General features: G+C 38.6%; 1 protein-coding gene across 2 annotated transcripts in view; it reads left to right on the top strand.

The window, feature by feature from the left end:
- The window catches only part of ADAMTSL1 (ADAMTS like 1), a 330,890-nt gene that overhangs the window by 49,915 nt on the left and 253,799 nt on the right, over positions 1-27,176 (top strand). For both annotated transcript variants that reach the window (XM_017500657.2, XM_017500658.2), the window contains exons 2-4: positions 1,992-2,118; positions 15,031-15,105; positions 18,313-18,470. In XM_017500657.2, the coding sequence (XP_017356146.2) occupies positions 1,992-2,118; positions 15,031-15,105; positions 18,313-18,470 (360 nt within the window). The remainder of the gene's footprint in view (positions 1-1,991; positions 2,119-15,030; positions 15,106-18,312; positions 18,471-27,176) is intronic.

The raw sequence follows: 27,176 nt of genomic DNA, 5'->3' as shown, positions 1-27,176 counted from the left end.
CAGCTCATGGGCGGGCCCATCTACAGATATGAATGTTGAAAATAATTTTACCACAGTTACTTAGAAGTACCAAAGTCCTAGCCAGCACATGCTTGACACCGCAGGGATGAAACTTGGTTGCATCCTGCAGTGGCCTCACGGCAGCCTCTGAATAGATTGAGATGAACTGCTCCTCGGCTACAGTGAACACGTAGGGATAGAGCCCATCTGCCTTTGCCCCTCACTTTAGAACTCAGCACCATGTTTTGCTGACATCTTTGCACATTAAAAAAAAAAAAAGAACAGTTATTGAAGGAGTTGTTGCTTTTCATCTGTTTTTAAAAGATGTTCATTTGTTGTTAATGAAAAAATACACATTACCACATTTTAAAAATAGAGTGCATATCTAACACAATGTTAAATAATTATATTTTTGAACCTTTGCCTAAGCTTGTGTTTGCAATTATTAATAAAAGGAATAAAAAAGAAAAGCAAGCTTCAAGGCTCTGTTCATATTAACAACCAGATTTTTGAAAGGCAGGACGAACTGTGGGGACTTTGTGAAGAGAAGACCTAAGTCACTTCAGTTGTCACTACCATTCTCATTTTATTTTGTCAGAGAGAGTAATCGAAAGAGTTTGGGAGTGGAATAAATCTTTCCGTATTTGATCTAACCAGAACTATAAGCCATACAACCAGGCATAGTTTGGATTTGAATTTCTAAAACTAAGATATTGGAAAACAAAGAGTAAAGACACAAATGGCATTGCCCACATGCTCTATAAAAGCCTGTGATGTTGTTAAGCCTGATTTGGACTTGGCATAAAGGTTTCGCTAGAAGTCTTTAGCATTTGGCTGCTTATTAGCTAAGTGACCTTGGGTAAGATTCATGGCCTCAACTATAAAACGGGGATATCTTTCTTGCATGGCTGTTTTGAGAATGAATGAGATATTTGTACTGTGCCTGGTACAGGACAGGATAAGGCAAATGACAGGGTCTTAGTAGTGTGTATCTCTGCTGCCCTTCACGCAACCCTCCTCTTCCTCACTAAGATACATACACTAAATGTGTATCTGTTTGCTGATTCTCTTCTCCTTTTTAAGCTGGAGTGCTAGCTAGAAAAGGAAGAATTTTTTTTTTTTTTTTAAAGACAAAATCTTGATCTGTTGCCAGGAGCCAGCTGGAGTGCAGTGGCACAATCTATCTTGGCTCACTGCAACCTCTGCCTCCCGTGTTACAAGCAATTCTCCTGCCTCAGCCTCCCGAGTAGCTGGGACCACAGGTGCACACCACCACGCCCAGCTAATTTTTGTATTTTTTAGTAGAGATAGGGTTTCCACCATGGTCTCGATCTCTTGACCTCGTGATCCACCCGCCTCGGCCTCCCAAAGTGCTGAGATTACAGGGGTGAGCCACCGTGCCCAGCCTAAGGAAGTATTTTTATTATCACTCAGCAAATATTTTTTGAGGGCCTCCGATTGACCAAGCACTGTTATCATTGTGTGGAATACATTAATTACCTCAACATGCAAATCACCCACGCTTATGCAGCTTATATTCTAAGGAATCATGTGGAACATGGAGATTATTTATAAAATGTTTCCTGCTACTGTTACCTCTTGGTTGTAGTTTTTGTCATTTGGGTGAATCATAATTACCGACACAGGAGTTACTCTTGAATTAAGGCCCTAAAACATCAGTAATTCAGGATCTTCTCGTCTCTCTTACTTTCTCCCATCATTCCGTACCCTGCTCCCTATTCTCTCTCATTCTCTGTCTTTTCCCCTTCTTTCTGTTTGTGTATCTAAACTTTAAAAACATCTTCACCTATGCTACCTTTTTTTCTTTCTTAGCTTGATTCAAATTCCAGTTGAATTCAGTCCCCTCCATAGGAAGTATGTTTTAGGCCCCTCAGGGATGAAGGGAGGGTAATTTCGTGGTGATTGGCTTCATAATGGATTCTGCCATTGGTAGGTGCTTGGCTGAATTACACGTCTCTCTTTCTTGTTAGATTGTTGGCTGTGATCACCAGCTGGGGAGCACCATCAAGGAAGATAACTGTGGGGTCTGCAACGGAGATGGGTCCACCTGCCGGCTGGTCCGAGGGCAGTATAAATCCCAGCTCTCCGCAACCAAATGTAAGATACACAGAGATGGGGTGACCTTTGGAGTTGTTGACTTGTTGACTTGTTATCCTCCCCTGGTTTACGTCTGGCCCCACTAAACAGCCAGGGAACAACACCTCCACCAAAATGATGAGGAACCTGGAAATGTAGAAGGCGTTCATGCTCTGGCATGTGAAATAGCTTAGGTGGGACAAGTCAGGTCACCAGGGGCAGTCCCAAAGAGAATACCTATCCTTCTGAGGCACATCAGGAGTGAACCAAACTTGGGGCTACAGATATTCTCTGTGCAAACATGAGCCTTTCTGTCCAACATGAGGACAGACTGTATCCCAGCTCCTGCATGATGTATAGTGTGTTATTCCTGGTGGAAGATAGCAGGGAGAGTAGGAAGATCAGCACAAATTTACTCCTGTCACTGTGAAATCACATGGTCTTCATTTACAAAGTGGCCTTTGGTCAGTGCTAAAACAACTTCTTTCAGAATTAATATAGGACAGTGATTACATGAAGTCTTGGTTTTTTGGTTTTTGGGTTTTGGGTTTTTTTTGAGTCTCATGCCCTCCCCAAGACTGGAGTGCAGTGGCGTGATCTCAGCTCACTACAACCTCCACCTCCACCTCCCAGGTTCAAGCGATTTTTCTGCCTTAACCTTGCAAGTAGCTGGGATCACAGGTGCATGCCACCACGCCCAGCTAATTTTTGTATTTTTGGTAGAGACAGGGTTTCATTGTGGCCAGGCTGGTCTTGAACTCCTGACCTCAAGTAATCCACCTGCATCAGCCTCCCAAAGTGCTGGTATTACAGGTATGAGCTACTGTGCTGAGCCTATGTGAAGTTTTTTATTGACCTTTGTGTCCTGATATCTTAATACTAGAAAAAAAAAAGTGTGATAATTATACATGTACTTGCTGAGAACTTCACACAATCATCTCATGTAATTGTTATGACAACCTCATGAGCAAAGTACTATTAATCCCCACATTATGAATGAGATAACTAAAGCTTAGCCAGATTATGGGGTTTGTACAGAGTCACACAGTTGTAACAAAGCCAAGGTTTGAGCTCCGAGTCTGGTTCCAGAGCCTAAGCACTTACTTGTTCCTCTGGACTGGTCACAGCCCTGCTGATAGTCTCCATGGTGGCACATCTTTAAGGCAAATAGATGGATCTAGGGAAGGTGCCTCAGATGTCTACCCAGTCAGATCCTGAGAGGATAGGTGGTACAAGTCCTCATAGTCCCTAAGCCAACAAAGGAGTCATTAATCTAAGGCATTTTATGATACACAGTCCTCTGTGACAATCACTGTCCTGGGCACTGCAGCAGATACAGATAGAAATTAGACAGCCCTTATATTAAAGGACATGCATTTTTAGAATCATTTTGACCTTGCATGGCATATTGTCTCCAGATTTTGCTACTATGCAGAATCCTTCAATAGATCCCGGATTGAGTATTTCTTTCCACCTGTTTCTCTGGCTTGGGAAATGATAATTAATATCTTTACTGAGTGTGTTTTGTTATCTTTACTTGTTGACTAGCTGGAGGAAAACAAGTGACGTATGGGGAGTTTGGGGCTTTAAATGGACTTACAGGTCAAGAAGAAAGGCAGCTGCAGTTGTTGTGGTATACAGTAGAGAAATATTCTCAGAAATCCTCAAAATCAGCTTGCCAAAGGATTAGGCTTGAGGTAAAAAGAGGGAGTAGAAAGAAAGAGTGGGGACTTCTAAACACATGAAAAATTGGAGATACCAGTTTGGGGAACTCTCCACATTCTAGCTCCCTTGGAAGCAATGAAAAATGTAATTCTGCAATAAATAAATAAATAAATAAGAAAATTTAAAATATTCTGGCAGATAGAATGAAGAATGAGGTAACTTAGACATTGATATAATCCATTCAGGCGAACATTTTTTTTTTTGGTCTTGTATGTTGGTAGCTTCTTCTATAAGTGAAAAATTTCTAAAGTTAGAAGATGGAAACCAGAAATGGATAGAGTCATAGTTCTTTTATAAATTATGGTTGGATATTAGAAAAGAGTTACATTTAGAAGATCATTCTTAAGAACTCTTCAAGGAATGCTAGAAGAGTTAAAATCTCTCTATTTCTGTTATGTAACTGAATCAGTGTCATTATCTAGGAATCTAGGAATTATTGTTAGATACGAAAGAGAATGTCATGCATGCGTGCAGCAATGGCTGTATAGTGTTCTGGGAGCATGTTTTTAATGGTAAAGATCCTTTTTTATTCTCATGCCTATACCTTCCTGTTGTCAGAGAGGAGCTAGACTACCCTGCTCAGATAAACATTCCCCTTACCCTACTGTTACGGAGGGATGGGTGACCCCTGGGGCCTGAATCACAAAACAAAGATGGAGAAGCTCCAAAGGAACAAACTGAAGCAAATTGAGAGCCCTGTGTCATCTCCAGGTCTGCAAATAAGTACCGCAATGAAAAGTGCCCTGTTCAAGACCGCCAGTGGGTAAATTATATCATACACAACCTGATGATGATACATAATGACAAAATGCAATTGATTCATTTACCTTAGCACTGATGATGCCTCATGACAGAATGATTGATATCAATAAAGCCCAGCGTATGCATGCAACTCACCACAATCTATAGCAGATGCGGAGCAAACTGCCTCGCTTATGTTTTCTCCACCCTAGAAGAATCATTCATCCTGTGCTTACAGACTGTGAGGTGACCCACTGGCAGGGAAGATTAGGCTGCTCTGCAGGGCCCAGCAGAGTGGCCAGGTGAGCAGTTCTCCACCCTGGAGGAGTCCTGCCAGATCTCTCCCCTGTCTTCTGCCAAAAGGCACCGTCAGTTCGCCACATGCTCTCTTTGAACTTCTGGCACTCAGATTCCCCACATTGAACTCATTTTCTTTCTGAGCTTATATCCAAGTTTTTTTTCCCCCTGCATGTTATCAAGCCTCAGAGGAACAAAGCAAAAACAGGAGAGTGGAGAAAGACCATGATAGAAAGTGCCAGAAGGATAAAGAGAAGTAGAAGTTTATCCAATGGCTGCCATTTGCTGGTGAATTTGTAAAAATCATCTTTTTATTAAAAGACATTATAATTGCCATTATTAAAAGGCATTATAAAATTGTCTTTTAATAAAAAGACATATAAAGTTTCCATTGTAATTGCCTAATACAAATACAGACAGTGAAAACAGAGCAAGATTTCCTTTACAAAAGTACTCTTTCTCCTTCTGTAAAGGGAAAGACTGCCCACTGGGAGCACTCACCATTTTCATTTTTCCTGGTAACTTCTCAGCTCCCCTAGCCCAACAAAAATAGTCAAATAGAGCTGACATTACCTTGCCTCTGATTCTTCAAATTTAAAGGCTCATTTTCTCACAAGATTTATTGACTTACACTCTATTATGTATTTTCCAAGTATAAAGAATATTCTTAGAGTGAGAGCCAGCCTATTTGCTATTAATTTAACATTTGCAGCTTTGCAGAGCTCTCATCTGTATCTGTATGCTTTGAAATCACCTGGAGATCCTAAAGCGCTCTCTCTCTCTACCTTCCTTGCATGGGGAGGCCACTTAACTAATTTATGTCAAGATAAAATTAAGCTTTTAATACTTAAGAATGTGGCTTCTCAGACTGTGGCTTATGCTGGTGTATAATGGCTATGGGTATACATGTCCTTGGACTATCATTCTAGCTCAAAGATTTTAAGGTAAAGTATGCTTATAATAAAACACAGGCCACTATGTTATGAAGTGCAAAATACATATGGATTTTTTAAAGAAAGCGCAAAGCATTAAAGAAATTTCCACTTACCTTGGCTGCTTCAGACTATCCTCACAAGCCACTCAAGGATATATTCATTCAACGGCACATGTTTAATGGGCACCTGCTATGTGCTGAGGAACTGTTCTAGGTGCTGGAAATGCAGCACAGAACAAAACAGACAAAATCCATTTATCTTCATGGGACTTACATGCTAGCATGAGAGACAGACAAATAACTAAATAAAATGTATGTACGTCATGTGGTGATATGAGCCATGGAAAATTAAGCAGAGCAGGAGAAGAACAGGAAATGGGTGTAGGCTGCCAGCCAACAGTGATGCAGGGAAGTTGCAATTTTCAGTAAGTTAGTAAGGAGAGGACTCACTGATAACATGGCATTTGAACAAGGATCTGAGGGAAGTGAAAAGAGGTCACCATGCCAAAGTCAGGGAAGAGAAAATTCTAGGAAAGGAGAAAAGCAAGTGCAAACATCCTATGGTATTTGCATTCGAGATATATTTCAGGAAGAACAAAGAAGCCAGTGTGACTAAAATGAGGTGAGTCTCAAAAAGGCTAGAGAAAATGATGCGAGGCAGAGGGAAGAATGGTGCAGATATTGTGGGCTTTTGTAAGTCTGAATGAAATGGGAAGTCGTTGGAGGATTTTGAACAGAGGAATGATTTGATCAGATTTCTGCTATACTGAGAATAGACTAGTGGGGCCAGCTGTAGAAGTGGGAGCTGTACTTGGAAAGATATTACACTAAGCCAGGCCACAGGTGATGATGGCTTGGACTGGACCAGTAGTTATGGCAATGGTGAGAAGTGACCCAAATCTAGATATACTGCACCCCTCCCTCCCTCCCTTCTTTCCTTCCTTCCTTCCTCCCTCCCTCCCTCCTTCCCTCCCTCTTTCTTTCTTTCTCTCTCCCTCCCTCCCTCCCTCCCTCTCTCTCTCTCTCTCTCTCTTTCTTTCTTTCATCTCTCTCTCTCTTTCTTGAAACAGGCTCTCACTCTGGGTCTCACTCTGTCACTCAGGCTGCAGTGCCATGATACAATCACAGCTCAGCTCATTGCAGCCTTGACCTCCTGGGCTTCAGCCTCCTCCCACTTCAGCCTCCCCAGGCAGCTGGGATTTTACAGGCACATACCACCAGCTCTGGCTAATTTTTGTATTTTTAATAGAGACAGGGTTTCACCATGTTGGCCAGGCTGGTCTCAAACTCCTGGCCTCAAGTAATCTGCCCACCTCAGCCTCCCAAAGTGCTGGGATCGCAGGTGTGAGCCACGGCACCTGGCCAGCATTTTTAATTTTAGCCATTCTTATCAGTAAGTAGCGGTATCTCATACTTGTTTTAATTTGCATTTTCCTGATGGCTAATAATGTTAACATCTTTTCATGTTACATTAGCTTATAATTGCTGCTGTAACTAATTACCAGAGACTAAATCATTTAAAGCAACACAAATTTATTGTTTTATGGTTCAGGGATGGGTGTCAGAAAACTGAAATAGGTTTCAGTGGGCTAAAAACAAGGTGTTAGCAAAACACAGCTCTCTGTAAGGGAGAATTTCTTTTTCTTCAATTTTGATTTTCCTGTTCCTGGAGCCTATGTGCATTCTTTGGCATCTTGAAATCTCTCTCTGACTCAAGCTTCCTCTTCTGCCTGCCTCTTGTATGTTAAAGAATGTTTGTGATTATCTTGAATCTGCTCAGATCATCCAAGATAATCACTTAATTTTAAGGTCAGCTGATTGGCAATCCTAATTCCATTAGCAACCTTAATTACCCCCTAGCCACATAATATCACCAATTCACACATTTAAGGACATATTTGGCAGTGGGGACGGATACTTTCGTCTACTTACCACAGTGAACTTTGTTAATCTTTTGCATAGTGTCAGTTCAAGTCTTTTGCTCATTTTTTAAAAATGCGTTGCTTGACTTTCTGTTGTTGAGTTTGGAGAGTTCTTTACATATTCTAGGTATAAGTCGTTTGTGGGATATTTGATTTGGAAATATTTTCTCCGTAGTAGCTTTTTTTCTTCAAAATTGCTTAATGTTAACTTGCACAGAGCAAAAGCTTTTCATTTGGATGAAGACCAGGCTATCATTTTTTTACTTTTATGGTTTGTGCTTTTAATATTATGTCTAAGAACTTCTTGCCTAAGACCAGGACACAAAGATTTTCTCTTAGGTTTTCTTGCAGAAGTACATTTTACCTTAAGGTCAATGACCTATTTTCAATTATTTTTTGTATAAGGTATAAGTTTGATAGGTAAGTTGAATTTTTTTTATAGATGCCCAATTCTTCCAGTACCAACATTTCAACAAATGTTGAAAACACAACATTTTCTTTTTTAAATTGTCTTTAAATGTTTATCAAAAATCTATTGGTCATTTCTGTGTAGGCCTATTTCTGGACTCTATTCTGATATGTGACTGTCCCTTCACCAATACTCGATTTTTTTAATTACTGTGGCTTTAATGTAAATCTTAAAATGAGGTAGTTGAGGTAGATTTCTCCAACTTTATGCTTATTTTCAAATTCATTTTGGCCCGTCTATTCAGCGTCTTTGCCTTTCCATATAAATTTTACTATCTGCTTCTCCATATCTGCAAAAAAGTCTTACTGGATTTTGTTGTTAATTCTGCAGATTGATTTGGAGGGATAGGAATTGGCATCTTTACCATGTTAAGTCACTCGGTCTATGAGGTATAAGAATTTTATGTCTCTGTTTATTTAGGTCTTCTTTTATTTCTTTGATTAGCCTTTATTAGCTTTCAGCATGCAGATCACATATACTTTAGTTAGATTTACACCTCCAGTATTTTTTGCAGCTATTGCAAACTGCATTATATTCTTTTTTAAAATTAGAGGCAGGGTCTCACTATGTTCCCCAGACTGAAGTGCAGTGGCTATTCATAGGTATAATCATAGCAAACTATAGCCCCAAACTCCTCAATTCAAGTTGCCTCAGCCTCCCAAGTAGCTGGGATTACACGTTTCTGAGCTTGGCTTGGCATTGTATTCTTTATTTCCATTTCTTATTATATATTGCTAGTTTGTTAGCCATGTATTATCTAAACTTGATAAACTCAATACCTCTGAGTTTTTGGTAAATTACTGGGAATTTCTCAATAAACAATCATGTTGTTTACAAATGAGAGTGGTTTTGCCTCTTTTCAATTTGTAAGCCACTTTTTTTTTTTCTAGTCTTATTATACTGGCTAGGGCATACAATACAATAATGAATAGGAATTATGACAATGGATATCCTTATCTTATTCCCAATCTTAAGAGGAAAGCATTCAGTTTCTCACCATTGAATATGATGTTAGCTGTAGGTTTTTATAAAAGCCTTTTATCAGATTGAGGAAGTTCCCTTCCTTTCCTGGTTTGCTGAGAGTTATTATCATGATGGGATGATTAATTTTATTAAATTCTCTTTTACCTCAACTGACATAGTCATGTGGTTTTTCTTCTTTAGACTTTTATTGTGATGAATTACATTAATTGGTTTTTAAATAAAGAACCAACTTTGTATTTCTGGGATAAACTCTACTTGGTCATGGTGTATTATTCTTTATATAGATTGCTGGTTTCATTAGGCAGTATTTTCTTGAAGCTTTTTATGTCTCTGTTCGTGAGAGATACTGGTCTGCAGTAGTATTTTTGTATTGTCTTTGTGTGGTGTTAGTATTAGCACAAAATGGCCTCAAACAATGAGTTGGGAAGTGATCTCTTGTCTTCTTTTTTTTCTGGAAGAGATTGCTGTTATTTCTTCTTTAAATGGTTGGTGCCATGCCCCAGTGAAATTTTCTGGATCTGAAGATTTATTTTTCAGTATGTAACTTTATGAGCATGTGGAATACCATTATGGTAACTATTTTAATGTCCATTCTGTGTTTGGAGTGATTTTTCACTTTAATATGTGCTGTGTTTTTTGGTTTCTTTGCATGCCTCATATTTTTTGACTGGATGTCAGACATTACAAATTTTACCTTTTTGGGTACTAGATATTTTTGTATTTCTATAAATATCCTTGAGCTGTGTTCTGGGAGCAGTTAAGTTACTTGAAATCAGTTTGATCCTTTGGGGTCTTAAAATGTGGTAGACAGGACCAAAACCATGTTTGGTCTAGAGCTAATTGTACCCTTTTACTGAGGCAAGACCTTTCTGACTTACGAAGTCTTTCACTTTGGCTAATGGGGTAAGATGTTATTCTCATCCCTGTATGAGCACCACGTACTCTTCTCTACAATTCTTTTGTGTAGTTCTTTCCCCAGGCCGGGTAATTTCCTCACACTTATGTATTGATTAGTATGCTGCTGGATACTTAAAGGAAACCTTCTTGGGTCTCCAGAGTTGTCTTTCTATATAACGCTCTCCATTCTGTTACTTTCTCCCACAAATTCTAACTGCTTTGGTCTCCTTGGACTCTTTGCTTTGTCTCCTCAAGTTAGGGAATCTACTGAGTTCTACCAGTGTTCCCACTTCCAAAGCTGTAGCCTGGAAACTCTATCAAGGCAGTCAGCTGGGGCAATGTTGAGGCTTACCTGGTTTGTTTCCTGGGTCTACAGAATTGCTGTCCTTGTTTGCCTGATGTCCAATATCTTAAAAACCATGGTTTCATCTGACTTTTTCATTGTTTTAGGCAGAATATTAAATCTGATTCCTGTTATTTCATTTTTGTCAGAGGGTTTGGCAGAAGTCTTGGTGCTGGGCTCTCAATTCAGCTCTGCAATTACATAGAGCTAAGCCAGCTTTTGACCCCTTCTATGGGAATGCAGTTAAGCACCTCTAATTCTGATTTCTCCTCTCCCTACAACCTCCACAGCCACTTGATTCCTAGAGGTTGGATGCGCTCTGCTATTGTCTTACAATTTTCTCCCAAGCAGCTGACACTCATTTTGTGAGTTTGCTACTGGCTGTTTGATGTTACCTGTGCAGGCAAAAATAATCTATGTCAAGATTATTGCCTGGGTGAGAGAGAATATAAGATATTACTGATTGTGAGATGCATTCCCATTTCACCTATGTTAAAGCAGGAAAAGTTGTCCCTCTTGGAATCAATGAAATAGGGTATTTTGACAAGAACTTTTTAAGTGAGTAGGTATCAAGATGAAGTAGAGGATGGCTCCAAGGTTTCTGGCCTAGGCAAACAGAAGGATGAGGTTCTCCAGATGGGAATGAGGAGGGCATCTTGTTTGGCCTGTCCAGTATATATCTTCCGTTGTACAATTACAGATATCATATACTAGGGAGAAAATGGAAAGGCTCAAATGCCCAACTTCTTATTTTGTGGGATATATTTTAGGATTAATAAAACTGGCATGAAGATGTAAGATATACCATTTAAACCTCCTCAAGTTTGGCAGACTATTTTTATATGTAGCCAATTGTATTTTTAAATGGGTTTTTCATTTTTAAAAATAAAATTATGTATCAGCTCCATGGGCATAGAGGGAAGAGTCTTTAAAAACATGAACTTACCAATAGATCTAAAAATAAGATAAACTCAGATATCAGAATAGGAAATTCTGTCTTTGCAAAATATTATTGTCATCACCTTTCTCTGATACAGCAGTGAATCACATGGAATATCCACATGACAAGATTTTTTAATGAATATAAAATGTTCTATATAGAAAGTTGTGGGACATACATATAGGTAGATTATTTTTTAATAACTCTTTTAAGTACAATCCTTGGGAACAATTTTCTTGAAAAAGAACATTTGCAACCCATATCTGTGAAATGACAGAATTTATGATTCCCGTGGAAAGTTTGTCCATTACATGGAGGAAGGGGTTATCTGGTATCTGAAGCAGATCATTTAGAATTGTTGACTAATAAGCTAGAAATATGTCCTGAAGATGGCATCATGGTTCAGTTAACAAAGCCAGAACAGATTAGGACAGATGCACTCGATCCTAGAACAGTGTGCCTTTGTAGGAAAGGGCACCCAGAGGAATGTTTAGCACAGTGGGAGAGGATTGTGGCCCCTGCCTCACCAGCTATACTAATGGTATTCATCACCAAGGAGGCAGGTGTTGCACCAGATCGCTGCCACATCCTGAGAGATCTTACAACAGTCTGTGTACAACATTGTAATAGATGCCAAATAGAAGCATCTTCCAATCCGTCCCAAATCATTGAGGATTTATCGGCAAATGAGACAAGTTTTAATACATAAACAACTCAAAAGTGGCTTTTTATGAACGTGCAGAAAATGAATTTTTTAATTGTTTTTCCTACTTTGTTTTTTGTTAAATTAACAGTAGTGTTCCTTAAAGTATGTTCTAAGATATATTAGCTGATTTTAACAGTTGACACGTAAGACAGTTTTTCTGGATAAACACCTTAGGTATACACTGGATTAAACAGCGTGAAATGGGTTTCTTTGGTGCAGGGCTCCTAAAAAATGAATGCATGTGCTTTGGGAATTTCATCTGTTGGGTATAGTATGTTATATTTCCCCTGTGTTTTATCTTAGATCCCTTTTTCAGGACCATCTTGTGGGGATGATGCTTTGTTTGTCTTCTTTGTCACTGAATCCCTATTACCTAGCATGGAGCCTGGTAATAAAAGACACTCAAATAACATTTGTGGAATAAAGTAATGAATTTACAGATCACTTAATGACTTGCCAGGGGTCCATCAGCCCTTTTTAGAATAATATATAAGAGAAGGCTGAGGCACTTCCTAGCTCTGTGCCATGTGCTGCCAACTGCTGGAGTTTGTACCAGCCTGAGTTTGCTCCATTTCTCTTAGGTGAGTGCAAGGGGCATCAGAAAATAGTCTTTTACCTGGTCTACTTTCTCCATATGCCCTCCCCCTCAACAACTTTCTAGCAGGTTCTTCTCTTGTTTTTGGGGAGCATGCAAATGTTACCACACCCTGTCTTGTTTAGGGAGCATTCAGATATTACTGCATCAGCTAAAAGCTAGGGTATTAATGCCCCAGTGTGTGGAATGTGAGTCACTTCCCAGCAGAGCAAGGGGGAGGCCACATGAGCTGTGTGTGGGTCAGAAGACTGCTGCTGAGCATGGCAGGGCCAAACAGAAAGCTTCCCTTTTACTTGCACTTTATTTGACCTGTGGGTAAACAAAGACTTTCTATTTCTAGAAAGTCCTATTGTTTTAACTGCTCTGTGTTTCTTTTGCAAACTTAAAAAGTCATGTCTTTATGCAAGACATTTAAAGCTCTGTGGGCCCAGTCTTAACCTTTTTGTTGTTGTTATTCCTTTTCTATAGTCTTGTTACTTTTTTTGTTGTTGTTCGTATATGTCACAAACCCTTAACTCTCTGAAATTCAACAATGTATGACATTAAAAACAGCTATAAGATTTTAGCATAAGTAGAATATTCAACTTCGTAGAGAACTTGGTAATGTAACCTCTGCAGGGAAGGAATTGGGAGCATATAGTTCTTCTTTCTCATTCAACAGGTAATATGCTAGAGGTCTTGGAGAGTTGAAACACAATAAAAAATAAATAAGTCTTTCAGTCCCTGTCCTTCAAGAGATTTGGGATAGAGGGAGGAAAATAATGTTATAGAACACGTGCTGTGTTCCAGGCCGCATTTATATGTCTAGATTCATGTCTATATTTATATCATAACAATAGTATGAGGCAAGTTTTGTTTTCCCTGTTTTATAAACAAGAAAACTGAGGATCAGAGAAGTCAGGTAACTTCTGAGATTCACTGATTTAAACTAAATTCTCCTAAATGTAGGATGATAATATTAAGGTTCAGAGAAATTGAGTCACAATTGGGATTCTCTTATTTAACTTAAATCCTTCCAATGATAGGATAATAATGTACACCATTTAAAAAATATGTTTGAACAGGCCACGTGCAGTGGCTTACACCTGAGTCCCAGCACGTTGGGAGGCCGACGCAGGTGGATTGCTTGTGCCCAGGAGTTCAAGACCAGCCTGGGCAACATGGTAAAACCATATCTCTACAAAAATACAAAAATTGGCTGTGCATGGTGGTGCTCACCTGTAGTCCCAGCCACTGGGGGTGCTGAAGTGGGAGGATCTCTTGAGCCGAGGAAGCTGAGGCTGCAGTGAGCCGTGATCGTGCCACTGCACTCAAGCCTGAATGAATAAGTGAGACTCTATCTCAAAATAACAACAATAATAATAAATAAAAAGATACGTATGAACAAAGAATCACACAGGGCTTCTGAATATGCTGGTAAGTTTTTAAAACCCGCCTTTCTCTTATCTTCTGGAGTACCTTCCTATCCATTTGATCTTGGACTATGCATTATACTTCCCAGAGACTTCATTTCTTCATCGGAAAATCCTCTGTGCCTATGTCAGAAGTTTTGGGTGAGGGAGTAAATAGTATAATTTAGGTGAAAGTGAAACTCTGCAGTGTCATATAAAGATAAGAGACTGTCATTACAAATGTAGTTCTAAATAAGAATGCCTATGATGGTTTGAGATGCATGTAATATAGCTCTAATTTTTTTTAATGTCTGCTTCTCATGACATTTAAGCTCAATTTATAAATGGAGTGAAAAGAAATCCATTATAAAGTGATCTGTGGTTCAGTCAATTTTTAAAAAATATTTTAAAATAGAGTGTGTGTAGAGAAATGTTAAGAAACATTTATGGGGTACTCACTGCATATAGTATTAGGGATAGATATTGTGAAGGATATTTAAGAATTAGAAGGCACGATTTCCACCCATGGAGTGTTCAGAACGTGCAAGTATGTCTTCCCCTCCTCTTATCTGTTCTACTCATCCTATACTCCGCTGGAGAGAAGTCCAGATTTTGATATAATAAATTCATCCTTTGAACATTAGAATTTATTTTTATGTTTGAATTCAACACAAGTGTTTCTGATCATATAAGACCAGATTTAAAATCAAAAGTGAAAACTTACAAATCAGTTTTTCAATATATTAAAATTCCTATTTTTTAAAAAGGCCAAATCCTCCAGGCATTAACTAGTAACTAGCATCTTTGTCATATTTTAGTTTGAGGAAATTTGGAAATGTTGATTTCTAAATATCGGCCTTCACATTTCAAACACTTAAAAAACTGTCATTTTTAAAGGTATGTAAGTCAGTGCCTTTATTTGGAAGGCAATCATCCTTAATTTGGTGTCAAGTGACATGCTTTTGGAACTTTGCTTTGTTTCTCTCTAGTGGATGATACTGTGGTTGCAATTCCCTATGGAAGCAGACATATTCGCCTTGTCTTAAAAGGTCCTGATCACTTGTGTAAGTAACTCTGTTGTTTTCCTTTGGGGATTGGGAATTGTCGTCATTATTATTTATTTTGTGTTCCCAGAAAAGATTAAAACACAATAATATAAATCTTTCTACTCTATCATAATATGATATTTTGAGTGCTTCTGTTTATCTTTTAGCTGCCTGATGAGATGGCAGAAACCTCTGTGGTAATTATCTCTAACCACAGTTATCCTGAGAAACACAAAATAGATGCTCCCAAAGGGTTGTTCATGGGTTAAGCACATGTTCATGTTCTTGGGATTATTAGATCTCATTCTCTCTCTTCTTCCTTTCCAATCTCAATCTTTTCTTTTTTTTGCCTTCCCTCTTCTTTTTTCTTTCTAGCCCTCCCTCTGTCTCCTTCATTCTTTCTCTTTTTTTACCTACTCTCACGTTTCATTACTTCATCGATCCAGAGGAACAGGGAAACACCGAACAACCTTAACACTGTATCATTTAAAGAAAACCATCATGGTAAAATTAAGCATCCCATGCATTAAAGAAAATCCAGGCCCTCATATCTTAAAGATAGCCACTGGGATTCAGGACTGAATGGTTATCATAACCCCAAAGATCAAATGGCCGCGGGGCACCTCCAGGGTTTGTGCAAGAATTGATCTTCAGTCATGCCAAGACAGCAGTACAGAGCCACCTCTTTCTTATTATTTAGTGTTGTTTAGATATAGACCCATAAATTACAAGAAGAAAATTATAGGCTATAAACAAATAAAAGGATGGGAGATGATATGGTAGCATTTTCTGTAAAATTCAGTTCCACCGAAGGCTTCACTTCAGTGGGTTCCTTGAGCATTTCTGATCTCCTCGACTGTGATTGTTCCTGGTTTTCCACAAAGCCATCTATCATCTGTCCTTTCTACCCTCTCACGCAAATGCTTGTGAAACCAAATTTAAATAGCAAGCATCACTTTTTACCAATGGGATTATGAATGAAATCATGCTAAAAAGGCAAACATGAGGAAGACAAATTGAAGCTCATAAAAGTCAATAGAGCCTACTTTAGTGTTTCTAAAAATAAAAATAAACACATTTAATGGAAGAGGTGGGATTTGAAAGGTCATGTGAAGTAAAGGAATAAGTGAGGTACAGTTCAGGCAAAACCAAAAAATGCTGATAAGTCACCTTCTATGGATTCAAGTTTTTTTCTAATCCTGAACAGCCCTGTAAAATATAGTATTCACATGTCAAAAGATAACATATGTAGGTGTATTATTACCATTCAAATGATTCATTATTCCCCATTTGAGAATTGGAGAGGGCTCACTTCTGATGTAACAACCCCACTCAATAACAGTACTTTTGTGAGCAGTGATGGATACTGAAATAAAATACTCAGGCCAAGATTATCACCAGTGGGGGACTGACTCTTCATTGCAGAAGAAAGAACCCATAGGAATAGATTTAAGAGAGAAATTTATTTTTATAAATGTGTTAGTCTCCTAGATTTCCTAATTATGTGATCACAAAGAAGCTGAAGAATTGGCCTTGTTTGATTTAATTATCCTAAGGATTTGATGAAAGCAAAACTGGAATCTGCTTTTCTGTCCCAACAAACATACTGCTGGTAGCATATGTACAGCTAAATCATTTTTTCTTGTGTGTTCTTTTTCTTGTATTTGATGTACAATTCAGCAAAATGAATGTGGGGGTAAGGATACCCTGTTTCTCTTGCAGTTCTTTTGCCCTTCACTCCCAGAAGCTGGTACAGTATGAAACCAACCTGAAATATTTTGGACCAAACCAGAATAAGACGAGGCGATCTAGTCTACCCCCATGGTTAATCTTTAATCTTTAATTAGGACAGCTGCAAGTCTCTTGATAAAATGGAAGCAGATGCTCAGATCAGGCCTACACCTGCAGGATTTTTCTAAAACTAAGTTAATTCATGTTCTAGAAAGGGTTCTACAACTGCCGGTGGGGCAGTTTGAGGAATAAAGGCTGGAGGAAGGAAATTCAGGGCAGTTGCTTTCCCCTGATGATAACAACTGTGATTTCCTCACTCCGGTATTCCCTTGATGTGCCCTATATTCTTCAGTGGGATCTCCTCTGCACTGAGGTAGGGGAGGGAAGCCTGGCCTACTCTGGAAAAAGCGTTTGACAGACTTCATCTGAGAGTCACTGGGCATTTCACTGAACACCAAGATTTTCCAGATGTTGGTATTCCCTGCAGTAGGCAACTACAAGCAGACCACCTCTACAACAATGTAATACAGATAGTTTTAGTACTTGAGTACCTTCAGAGACCTTAAAATTGTTTTAACCCAGAACCCCACCCAAGCACTACATTTTTCTGCTGAAGTATCTCTGCTGAAACCAAACGTTCTTGTCAAGTTTTAGAAACCATTTGCCTTAGTCCATCTACCTTTCTTCATGCAACACAACAGACAGTTGTTCTAAATCACCCCTCAGTCACATGAGAACTTAGTCTTCTCTGAATCACACGTCATAATTACCATCATCCCCAGCATGCTCTGATTTTCTACCACAAAACATGCTTCATAGGCTTTGTCATTGGCCAAATCTGGATGTGAATGCTCCAGAAATAAAGGGTTTTTTTTTCTATCTTAAGCACTTACGAAATACTCTATATGTGCATAAAGCCGAATTGTGTCAAAATGGATTTTAAAAAGAGAGGATACTGAAAATGACAGCTCCTGTTCTTAAGTCACTATTGTTTCTTCAGTTTGCACAATAGCACCAGTGCAGTAAGTAACCAGAAAGTATAAGTAAACACAGGTTAATGCATGAATATAAAGTCATATAGGTACTGAAGTAACTCAGAGATGCACCTGAGTCTTCTAGAGCAAAAAGAAAACTAGAGGGTATCCTAGGCTGAGGGCCTTCAAGACTGAAGTCAAAAAGATACGTATGAGAATTGGTTTAGTCAAAGGAATAGGGTTGCAGTAAATAAGGTCATCTGGCGAGTCAAAGATTTTTTCTGACAGGGACCCTTGAATGCTTGGCTAATGAGTTTTAAAATAATTTCATTTGCAGCATAAATTCCTATGTGACTCAGCAGTGCCAGTAAATTTTGTTGATATCACAATTTCAATTTTGTCAGCTATATAAAGAAGGATGTCTCCCTTACCTACCTCTAAACGTTGCTGCATGAAATGTGCTTGCCTGTAGTTGCCCCAAGAACATCTTTCTCTCATCTTCATGTGTTTGATTATGCAGATCTGGAAACCAAAAGCCTCCAGGGGGCTAAAGGTGAAAACAGTCTCAGCTCCACAGGAACTTTTCTTGTTGACAATTCTAGTGTGGATTTCCAGAAATTTCCAGACAAAGAAATACTGAGAATGGCTGGACCACTTACAGCAGATTTCATTATCAAGGTGAGCCCAATTTAGACACCTCCTTTGCAAGCCACATCCAAACTGATGTTACTTATAATTTCCTGAGCAGAGAGAGACTTTAGGTTCTGACATATGTTTGGAAAGCCTGTGTGTTACCCAGGAAATGTTTAATCTGAGGGTGTTAAGCTAGCTGCATCTTGGACTTTATGAGAACATATGATATTTTAAGGTCATAGGAAATCTTTACTATATGATTAATAAAATATTATGTAATAATAAAATAACCCCACCTAAGAAGCCAATGTGTCATAAGTTGGTGGCTACAGATTGTTTTTAAAAGAGTTAAGATACAGTTGTCAGCTTATATAGGCTATCTTCAGTAAAAGAGAAATACAGACCGATGATCCACAGACTTGGTCAACTCATCATGCTTCCAATGGCAAGTTCTGTTTTCTTTTGTACTGGCAAGAAAACTAAGTTGTTTCCTTCTATCAGGGCCTCCCTACTCTTCAAGGTAATATAAAACACATTGCTGGAAGCAACGTGCACGTTCTGCTGGAAAAATGCACACACTAGAAGAACATTTGGGAATCACAATAAAATAAAACATATTTTTTCCTTCAGTAGGTCAGGAGGACCTGAAGGATTTCAGCTGTAAAGCTGTAAAACTTGTAATGTATCCAGGACTCCATAAATTTTTCATCATGGGACCTGGAGCCAGAGGACATTTGATTTAAGCTAAAGCTTGATAGCCCCATGGCAGCTGGAAGTAAGAGTGCATCTAAGAAAATGCGATAGGCAGTGAGGTTGGAGGGAGAAAGGTTCCAGAATACTGTCCTCTGTTTCCATCTGCATGGTAGTTCTTTTTAATCCAGTCCAGACGCCAGCCACGTGAACGTGAGCAAGAAGCTACAAGCCATCAGAGGTAGCTCACGATAGAAATGATGCTGTAGGTAGTTAAATGATTTCCGTTAAGCGAGAAAATCCAGTAAAGAAGTGAAAGATGTCTTTATTCTTTGAAGCCCCTGGAGTACCATTAAATAGAACATATATACTATAGTAATTTCCCTAATGGCCTTGTCAGAGTTAATGCACATGCTGAAATTATAGAACTGGATTCAAGCAATATCACATTGGAACAGCTCACATCATTGTCAAGTGTGTTACATCTATCCAGTTGCCTTCTGCACCTCACCACTTGGATAACCCAGAGACACAAGCCTGACACGCCTAAGTTAAACTTGTCTAGCCCCAGAAACCTACTTTATCATCTTTATTTTTTAAATCTTGCAAATACACTGTCTACCCAGATAAGTCAGAAACCTTTGATTCACCCTGTTTTTCCCTTCTATATGCCACCAGTCAGACTTCATCCAAACTGTGTCTCAAGATTGGTCTTTCTTCTCCATCCTTCTCCTTCTCCCACTGTGTTAGTGCAGGCCTGTACATTTTCTTATCTGAACTAGTACCATGGACTCTGGTTTCCCAGCCTCTGATTTCATTGCCTATATTACCTTCAGAGTGCATTTTGTAAATCCCCTTTTTCTAATCTTTCATAACCCCTCACCATCATTCATTGCCTCTAGGTTAGATCCATAGCGCAGCATCTGTTATTCTCGCTAAGCTTGATTGTGCCCACCTTTCCAACCTCACCTTTGACTTTTCCCCTTTTGTTTCAGCCCTGAATGATGGGCAGGTCCCCCAGCACCTTATAGTCTCATAACCCATTACCTTTGCATGATGCTGTGCCTTCTACCTGGAGTGCTCTTATCTTGTCATCTTCCATTCTCTTCACTGCCTCTTATTTTTCCTTGAAGACCTCCTTCTAGGAATATTCTGTGATTCTACCCCAAATTTCTATCTATATCTCCCCACCTCTGTATTCCTTGAGGGAAGACCTGAATTGTATTTGTCTTCCTATCTCCATAAGAAGAACCTAATAAGCACTAACAAGTGCTGGATGAATAAAGAATTTTTGCCACACATCAATTGTTTAAGTAGAGCAGGTGCTGACATCTCTATTACACCCACAAGGACACTTTGCTTCAGGAGAGCTGAGTGACTTTCCTGAGTTCACAATGATGGGAAGCCAGGACTAAGAATCACATCTCTTTACTTTTGGTCCAGAATGCTTTTAATAGTCTGTGTTGCTTCTAAGAGTATATATCTTTATCTTCGATGCTTCATTAGAAAATACTGGGAATCAAATAAATGTAAAGTTATTCTAAGATAGATTATGTAATTCTTAAAGTTAATTTGCTTAAACTTTAAAATGAGCCAGGTAATTTAATAATATTTAGAAAAAAATAGGAAAATTATCTTTTTTCCTGGTTCTTCATAATGAAACAACTTTCTCTTCCCTAATTTTCTTCAGGGAAATAGCCAAAAATAAGATATTACTATTGATTAGTTATCATTTTTCATGATGTGTTACAGTTATACATATCACATGAACTAAACTTTCAGTAGCATTCAAAGTATAGTCTCTTTTGTATTATGTATATAATACATATATACAGTTGATTAATCAAATCCTCTTTATGGATATAAATGGCCATGTCCCCAAGTCTCAAAACAATTTCACCCTGATAAACATGATTATAAACACTGAAGTCCATCTTCACAATCAGCAAAATAGCATCATCCTTGAGATAAGGTCATTACTCTGGTGATCTGGTGGTATGGTCAGGTGATTCAGAAAGTGAAATAAACCAAACATATAGCAGAAAGCCATCAGTGTGGTGCTTACGTAGAGGCCATGAGTGTGTGTCTTCACAGAGAGCTGTGCAACAGCTTTTTGAAGATTTTTTTTTAAAGGCATGGCAGGGTTTTATTTTTGAGATGTGGGCATGTCTTTTAAAACAGTCTAATTGAAATAAGTTCTCTTTTATTTTTTATTAATTTTTAATTGACAAGTAAAAATTGTACATATTCATCATATCCAACATGTTTTCAAACATGCATACTTTGTGGAACAGCTGAACTGAGCTAATTAACTTACGTATTGCTTCACATATTTATCAGTTTCTTATGTGGAAGACACTTAAAATCTATCTCTTGGCAATTTCCACAAATGCAATACATTGTTATTAACTGTAGCCACCATGTTGTAGGTAGATCTCTTGAAATTATTCCTCCTAACTGAAATTTTATATCCTTCGACCAACATTTCCCCCACAATTCACACCCACCCCGACCCCTCAGCAGCCAGCATTCTACTCTGTGTTTCTATTAGGTCAATTGTTTTAGATTGGACATAGAAGTATTATTAATATCACGCAGTATTTGTCCTTCTGGGCCTAGTTTATTTCATTTAACGTAATGTTCCCCAGGTTCAACCACATTGTCAAATGACAGGTTTTTCTTCTTTTTTAAGGCTGAATAGTATTCCATTGTGCATATATACTACATTTTGTTTATCTGTTGATGAACACCTAGGTTGATGTCACATCTTGGCTATTGTACTAGTGCTACATGGAACATGAGAGTACAGATATCTCTTCAACATACTGATTTCATTTCTTTTGAATATATATCAAGGAGTGAGATTGCTGGATCATATGGTAGTTCTATTTTTCAAACTTTTTAAAGAAATATTTATACTATTTTATACAATGGCTGAATCAATTTACATTCTTACCCATAGTATCCAAGGGGTTCCTTTTCTCTACATCCTTGCCAACACTTATCTTTAGTCTTTTTGATTACAGAAATTCTATCAGGTGTAAGGTGATATTATAGTATTTGTTGCCTTTCCCTGATGATTAATGATGTTGAGCATTTTTAAATATACCTGTTGACCATTTGTTTGCCCTCTTTTGAGAAAAATCTATTCAGATCCTTTGTTCATCTTTCAATCAGATTTTTTTCTTGCTATTGAGTTGTTTGAGGTTCTTATATATTTTGGATATTAACCCCTTATCACGTGTGTGATTTGCAAATTTTTTTTCCATTCTCTAGATTGTCTCTTCACTTTGTTGATTGTTTCCTTTGCTGTGCAGAAGCTTTTTAGTTTGATGTAATAATCAAAACAACATGGTACCAGTCTAAAACCAGACACATAGACCAATGAAACAGAAGAAAGCCCAACTGTAGCCCAGCACAGGTATTCTAAGCACATTTAAGGTAGATGTGGAGAAGCTGGGTTGTTTGGTAGGTGAGATGTATTAAATGCATTTTCAACTTATAACATTTTCAACTTATGATGGGTTTATTGGGATATAACCCCACTGTAAGTTGAGGAGCATCTGTAATCAATTCCTTTATCTACTGGAAGCTGAGCTTTGGTAAACGTTTGATCCCAGGTTGGTTTCGCCCTGACATCCAGCCTGTTTCTAGACAGCCTCCCCATTTCAGCCAACCCATGCTCATTAAAGGGAAAACTATTGTCCTATGCCATGTGTTCTTGAGAGAAAAAGTTTAAGTCAACTGCAGGAAAGAAAATAAGTGAAAAGTAAGTGGTGGTTCATTTTCCTACCCAACTTTTACAGGGAGTGACTCTGCCAATAAATATGCCTCTTTTGCTGACTGATGCCAAGAGTTTAGAACTGAGCTAATTAGAATATACTGCATTTCTCATTGGATTTCACACATTGTTTTGCCAATCACACAGCGAGGTTTAGGATGCAGGGACAGAGAACTGGTTCCTCATCTTTCTTTCACTCCTGAGAGTTGCAGATTCCTGCCCAATCCTGCCTCACTCCCTACCACCTACAAACCAAGCTCGGCTCTGGTCACTGGTCTCCTGTCCTCCCTCTTCCCCATCTGACCACTGGGACAGTCCTCAAGTAGGCTGTAGTCTGCTTTGCCACTTAGCATCTCCTTGACAAATCTTTGCCACCATCTTTGTTCTTTAGACAACATTATACCTGTTGTTTCCAGAGAAGCATCTCTGATCTACTGCCCTACTCAAGGGCTGTGGGCAGCATTAATCATAACCCTGAGCTAGGTAGGCTAAGCACAGTGGCTCATGCCTAGAATCCAGAACTCCAGGGAGCTGAGGCAGGATTGCTCGAGACCAGGAGTTTGAGATTAGCCTGGGCAATTTAGTAAGACCTCATCTCTATTAAAAAGAAAAAAAAAAAATCTGAGCTAGGAGCCTATGGGCTGAACTGCACTATTTTCTAATATGGAGGTCTGGAGTTCTAGAAAGACTAGAAAACTCTATAAAAAGTGTAAAGGTAAAGTTGGGTACTAACATTTTTTAAAATTATTTTTAATCTGTTAATGCCTAATCTTAGCATTTCCAACTCTTAAAATTATCAGGCTTGTTATCTGTGAGTAATAGTACTATTATGTTTTTTGTTTACATATATGTTTTTATTTACATAATCAAAAAATATATCACAGAAATTAAAAGAAAGCTAAAGAGATGTAGAAAGGGGGATTCTAACTAAATACAGATCCTAGGGATTGGGATTCCTACACATATTTGAAGACAAGAGTGTTGAAATTAAGTTGTGTACAATTTGTACATATATAAAGGCACTTAAAAAAACTGAAAAAAATTATCAGGTATTTTAAACAACGAGATGACTGCCTCTGTTGCATAGTAAGTAGCATTTTGGCAAGCCCCCTTCACTGTACTATCCTGCCTAAAAAGACAGCCTTCCAAGGAGGGTAGAAGTTACTCTTGGGGCTAGGCGCGGTGGCTTATGTCTGTAATCCCAACACTTTGCGAGGCTGAGGTGGGTGGCTCACCTGAGGCCAGGAGTTTGAGACCTACCTGGCCAACATGGAAACACCCTGTCTCTATTAAAAATATAAAAAATTAGCCAGGCATGTTGATGGGCACCTGTAATCCCAGATACTCAGGAAGTTGAGGCAAGAGAATCACTTGAGGAGGCTGGGCGCAGTGGCTCAAGCCTGTAATCCCAGCACTTTGGGAGGCCGAGGCGGGAGGATCACGAGGTCAAGAGATCAAGACCATCCTGGCCAACATGGTGAAACCCTGTCTCTACTAAAAATACAAAAATTAGCTGGGTGTGGTGGTGCGCCTGTAGTCCTAGCTACTCGGGAGGCTGAGGCAGGAGAATTACGTGAACCCAGGAGGCAGAGGTTGCAGAGAACCAAGATGGCGCCACTGCACTCCAGCCTGGTGCCTGGCAACAGAGTGAGGCTCTGTCAAAAAAAAAAAAAAAAAGAATCGCTTGAACCCGAGTGGCGGAGGTTGCAGTGCGCCGAGATCGCACCACTGCACTCCAGCCTGGGTGACACTCCCTCTCAAAAAAAAAAAAGTGCTCTTGGATAAACATTGTTTTGTAATAATAGTTTCCTTTTATGAATTTTATCGTTTGATGATAAAATCAAGTGATCAGCAACATCTTCAAGGAAACTGCTGGCAGATGTATATAAAAAGGTAATGACTCATCAAAGAATTTATCACAAATAATAGTTTGAAATTCCAAAAGTACCTGAAAGGTATATAATTCAATTGTTTGTTCATTCATGCATTCATTTATTCAGCCATTGTTTGGATACCTACTAGTGCCAGACATTGTAGATGATGCTGAAGAGTGATGAGCAGGATAAATGTACCTGCCTTCATGGAGTTTACAGAATATGAAGGAGAAAGATGATAAGATAATAATTATTTTAAAAGTAGGTATTTATAGATCTATAACTGCTATAAGGAAGATATTATTATTGTATATCTTTGCAAGCCCATAACAAAAGCATTTTAAAGTAGTCTTAACAGCAGTTCCTGCATTGACAGTGTCACTGTTAACTACCAGAACAGCCCAAAACTGAGTCTTTTGGACTGACACGTTTAATAAACAGATTTATCAGTTTTGCATGTTATTGTCTCCCTAGCAGACATACTGATGTATATTCACAATTTCCGAGCTCTCCAAAGTCATGACATCCCTGTCGCCCTGAGAGCAGTGTGAACAAGTCCTATGACACTGCGGATGCCAGCTCAGAGGTGCACAGTAGTGGCTCACCTGTGGCTTCCTTTTACCTGCCTGTCCACATCAGAGCAGCGACTGAACAGCTAAGGCAGGTTGGGGGGACCTGTGACTGCCAGCCCGCTTGCTGGCCCATCTGAAGCAACGGTTTCTACATCAGTAAGAGAAAGAAACTTAAGGAAAATCCCAAAGCTCACAGCCTTTTCCCAATGAAAAAGGAAAAGGTGTTTTCATAGTGCTTTATCTAGAAAAGCCTTTGTGTGCCTAACGATGTCTTCATGTGTTTATAATTTCTCCTTGATTCCTTTATTTTACATGGACTTAAAGCTCAACCATCACCCCACACACACATTTTCATGGTCCTCCAGCTCTATCATGACAGTGTAGTCTACTGTATGGAAAAGTTTTTGTCTTTTACTGTTAGTGAGCGAAATCATTATGTTGAAACATTGTGGTTATAGGAAGAAGAACTTGGTTCAAACACTCTTTTTTATTAACATAAGGAGGTCAAAATTACATACACCAGATGTGTTTAGCTCCCTACACCAAATGTGTCAGACTGGAGCTTTCTAGAACAGGGTTTCTCGAGTTTTATCCTCTTCACTTTGGCTGTAAGAAGCTACAATTTTTTCCCTTACTTCCCAGGATTCAGGTTAGCATTCCAAAAAGAACATGTGCAAAACCGAACAAACAAAAACTAACAAAAAAAGCAAAGCAGACAAACAAAAACTGTCGTCTCTTTGAGTCTAAACAAATGCTCTTGTCTTCTATTTTTTCATGAATCTTGTGTTTAAATGAGAGTTCTTTTCTGAAAGCTTTCCAGTGTGATAACCACACATCCCAAGAGAGCTAGAGGCTTTTGCAAGCTAAAAAAAAAATAATAATAACTTTCCAAGGAATTTGATTAAGACTACATCCCTAAGCAAGCAATTAGGTACCCTTGTATCTGACACACAGAAATGAGAAATAGAAATCCATAGGCAGTGCCCTTTTTTTTATTAGAGACACTATTACTTCAGCTGTTTTTGTTTTAAAGTAGGGAATGGTATCACTGTTTATTCTAATTAGAAAATACGTGAAACCTCCACAAGGTTCGAAATCCCAGGGTAATATGAGACATTCTGTAGGTTTGGTCTCTGCCTTCTTTCCAGGCTTTGTGAGAAACATTTCCATATTCCCATCTAAACTTCAAAAACTGATGTAGAGTTTAGCATCCATCAGTTTTCCTTGGCCCTATTTCTTCAATATTCTTATTTTCCCCCTGCATCCTAGATGTTTAATCCACTTGTTAAATTAAGTAGCACAGAAATAGGGCTATCTTTATAATAATCTGAAGACCAAATCTATCAATTTATCCTAGATTATGAGCAATTAAGAAAATGTAAGACTTAAAAACACTTAACTAAGACTTAGGGCGGGTGGTTCAGTTGGACTCCGATACTTAGTAATTGTTGTAATGCAGAGTAAGAAGTAATCCTCTCAATTGTCCTTAGAACCTCTTTATAATAAATAGTACAAACCTTGCCCAACGGTCTAAATGTTGTATCGTTCTGTCTTCATGACATTGTTGACATAAGGCACTTCTGTTCATTTTGAGTATGTTTTCTCAACCTTGTACTCTTAAGAACCATTAAGGACTTCTTGTTTCACATGTCCCCTGCTAAAAAAAAAAAAAAAAAAAAAAAAAAAAAAAAAAAAGTTGTACTTTCTGCTAAGCACCAGTTTTTTTTGTTTGTTTATTGTTGTTGTTTTATTGTACTTTAGGTTCTGGGGTACATGTGCAGATGATGTAGGATTGTTGCATAGGTACATACACGGCAAGGTGGTTTGCTGCCTC

Source organism: Cebus imitator, unplaced genomic scaffold (genome assembly GCF_001604975.1).
Source record: "Cebus imitator isolate Cc_AM_T3 unplaced genomic scaffold, Cebus_imitator-1.0 Scaffold267, whole genome shotgun sequence".
Classification (NCBI taxonomy): domain Eukaryota; kingdom Metazoa; phylum Chordata; class Mammalia; order Primates; family Cebidae; genus Cebus; species Cebus imitator.
Note: the sequence above shows the minus strand (reverse complement) of the source record. Positions and strands in the feature narration are given on the sequence as shown.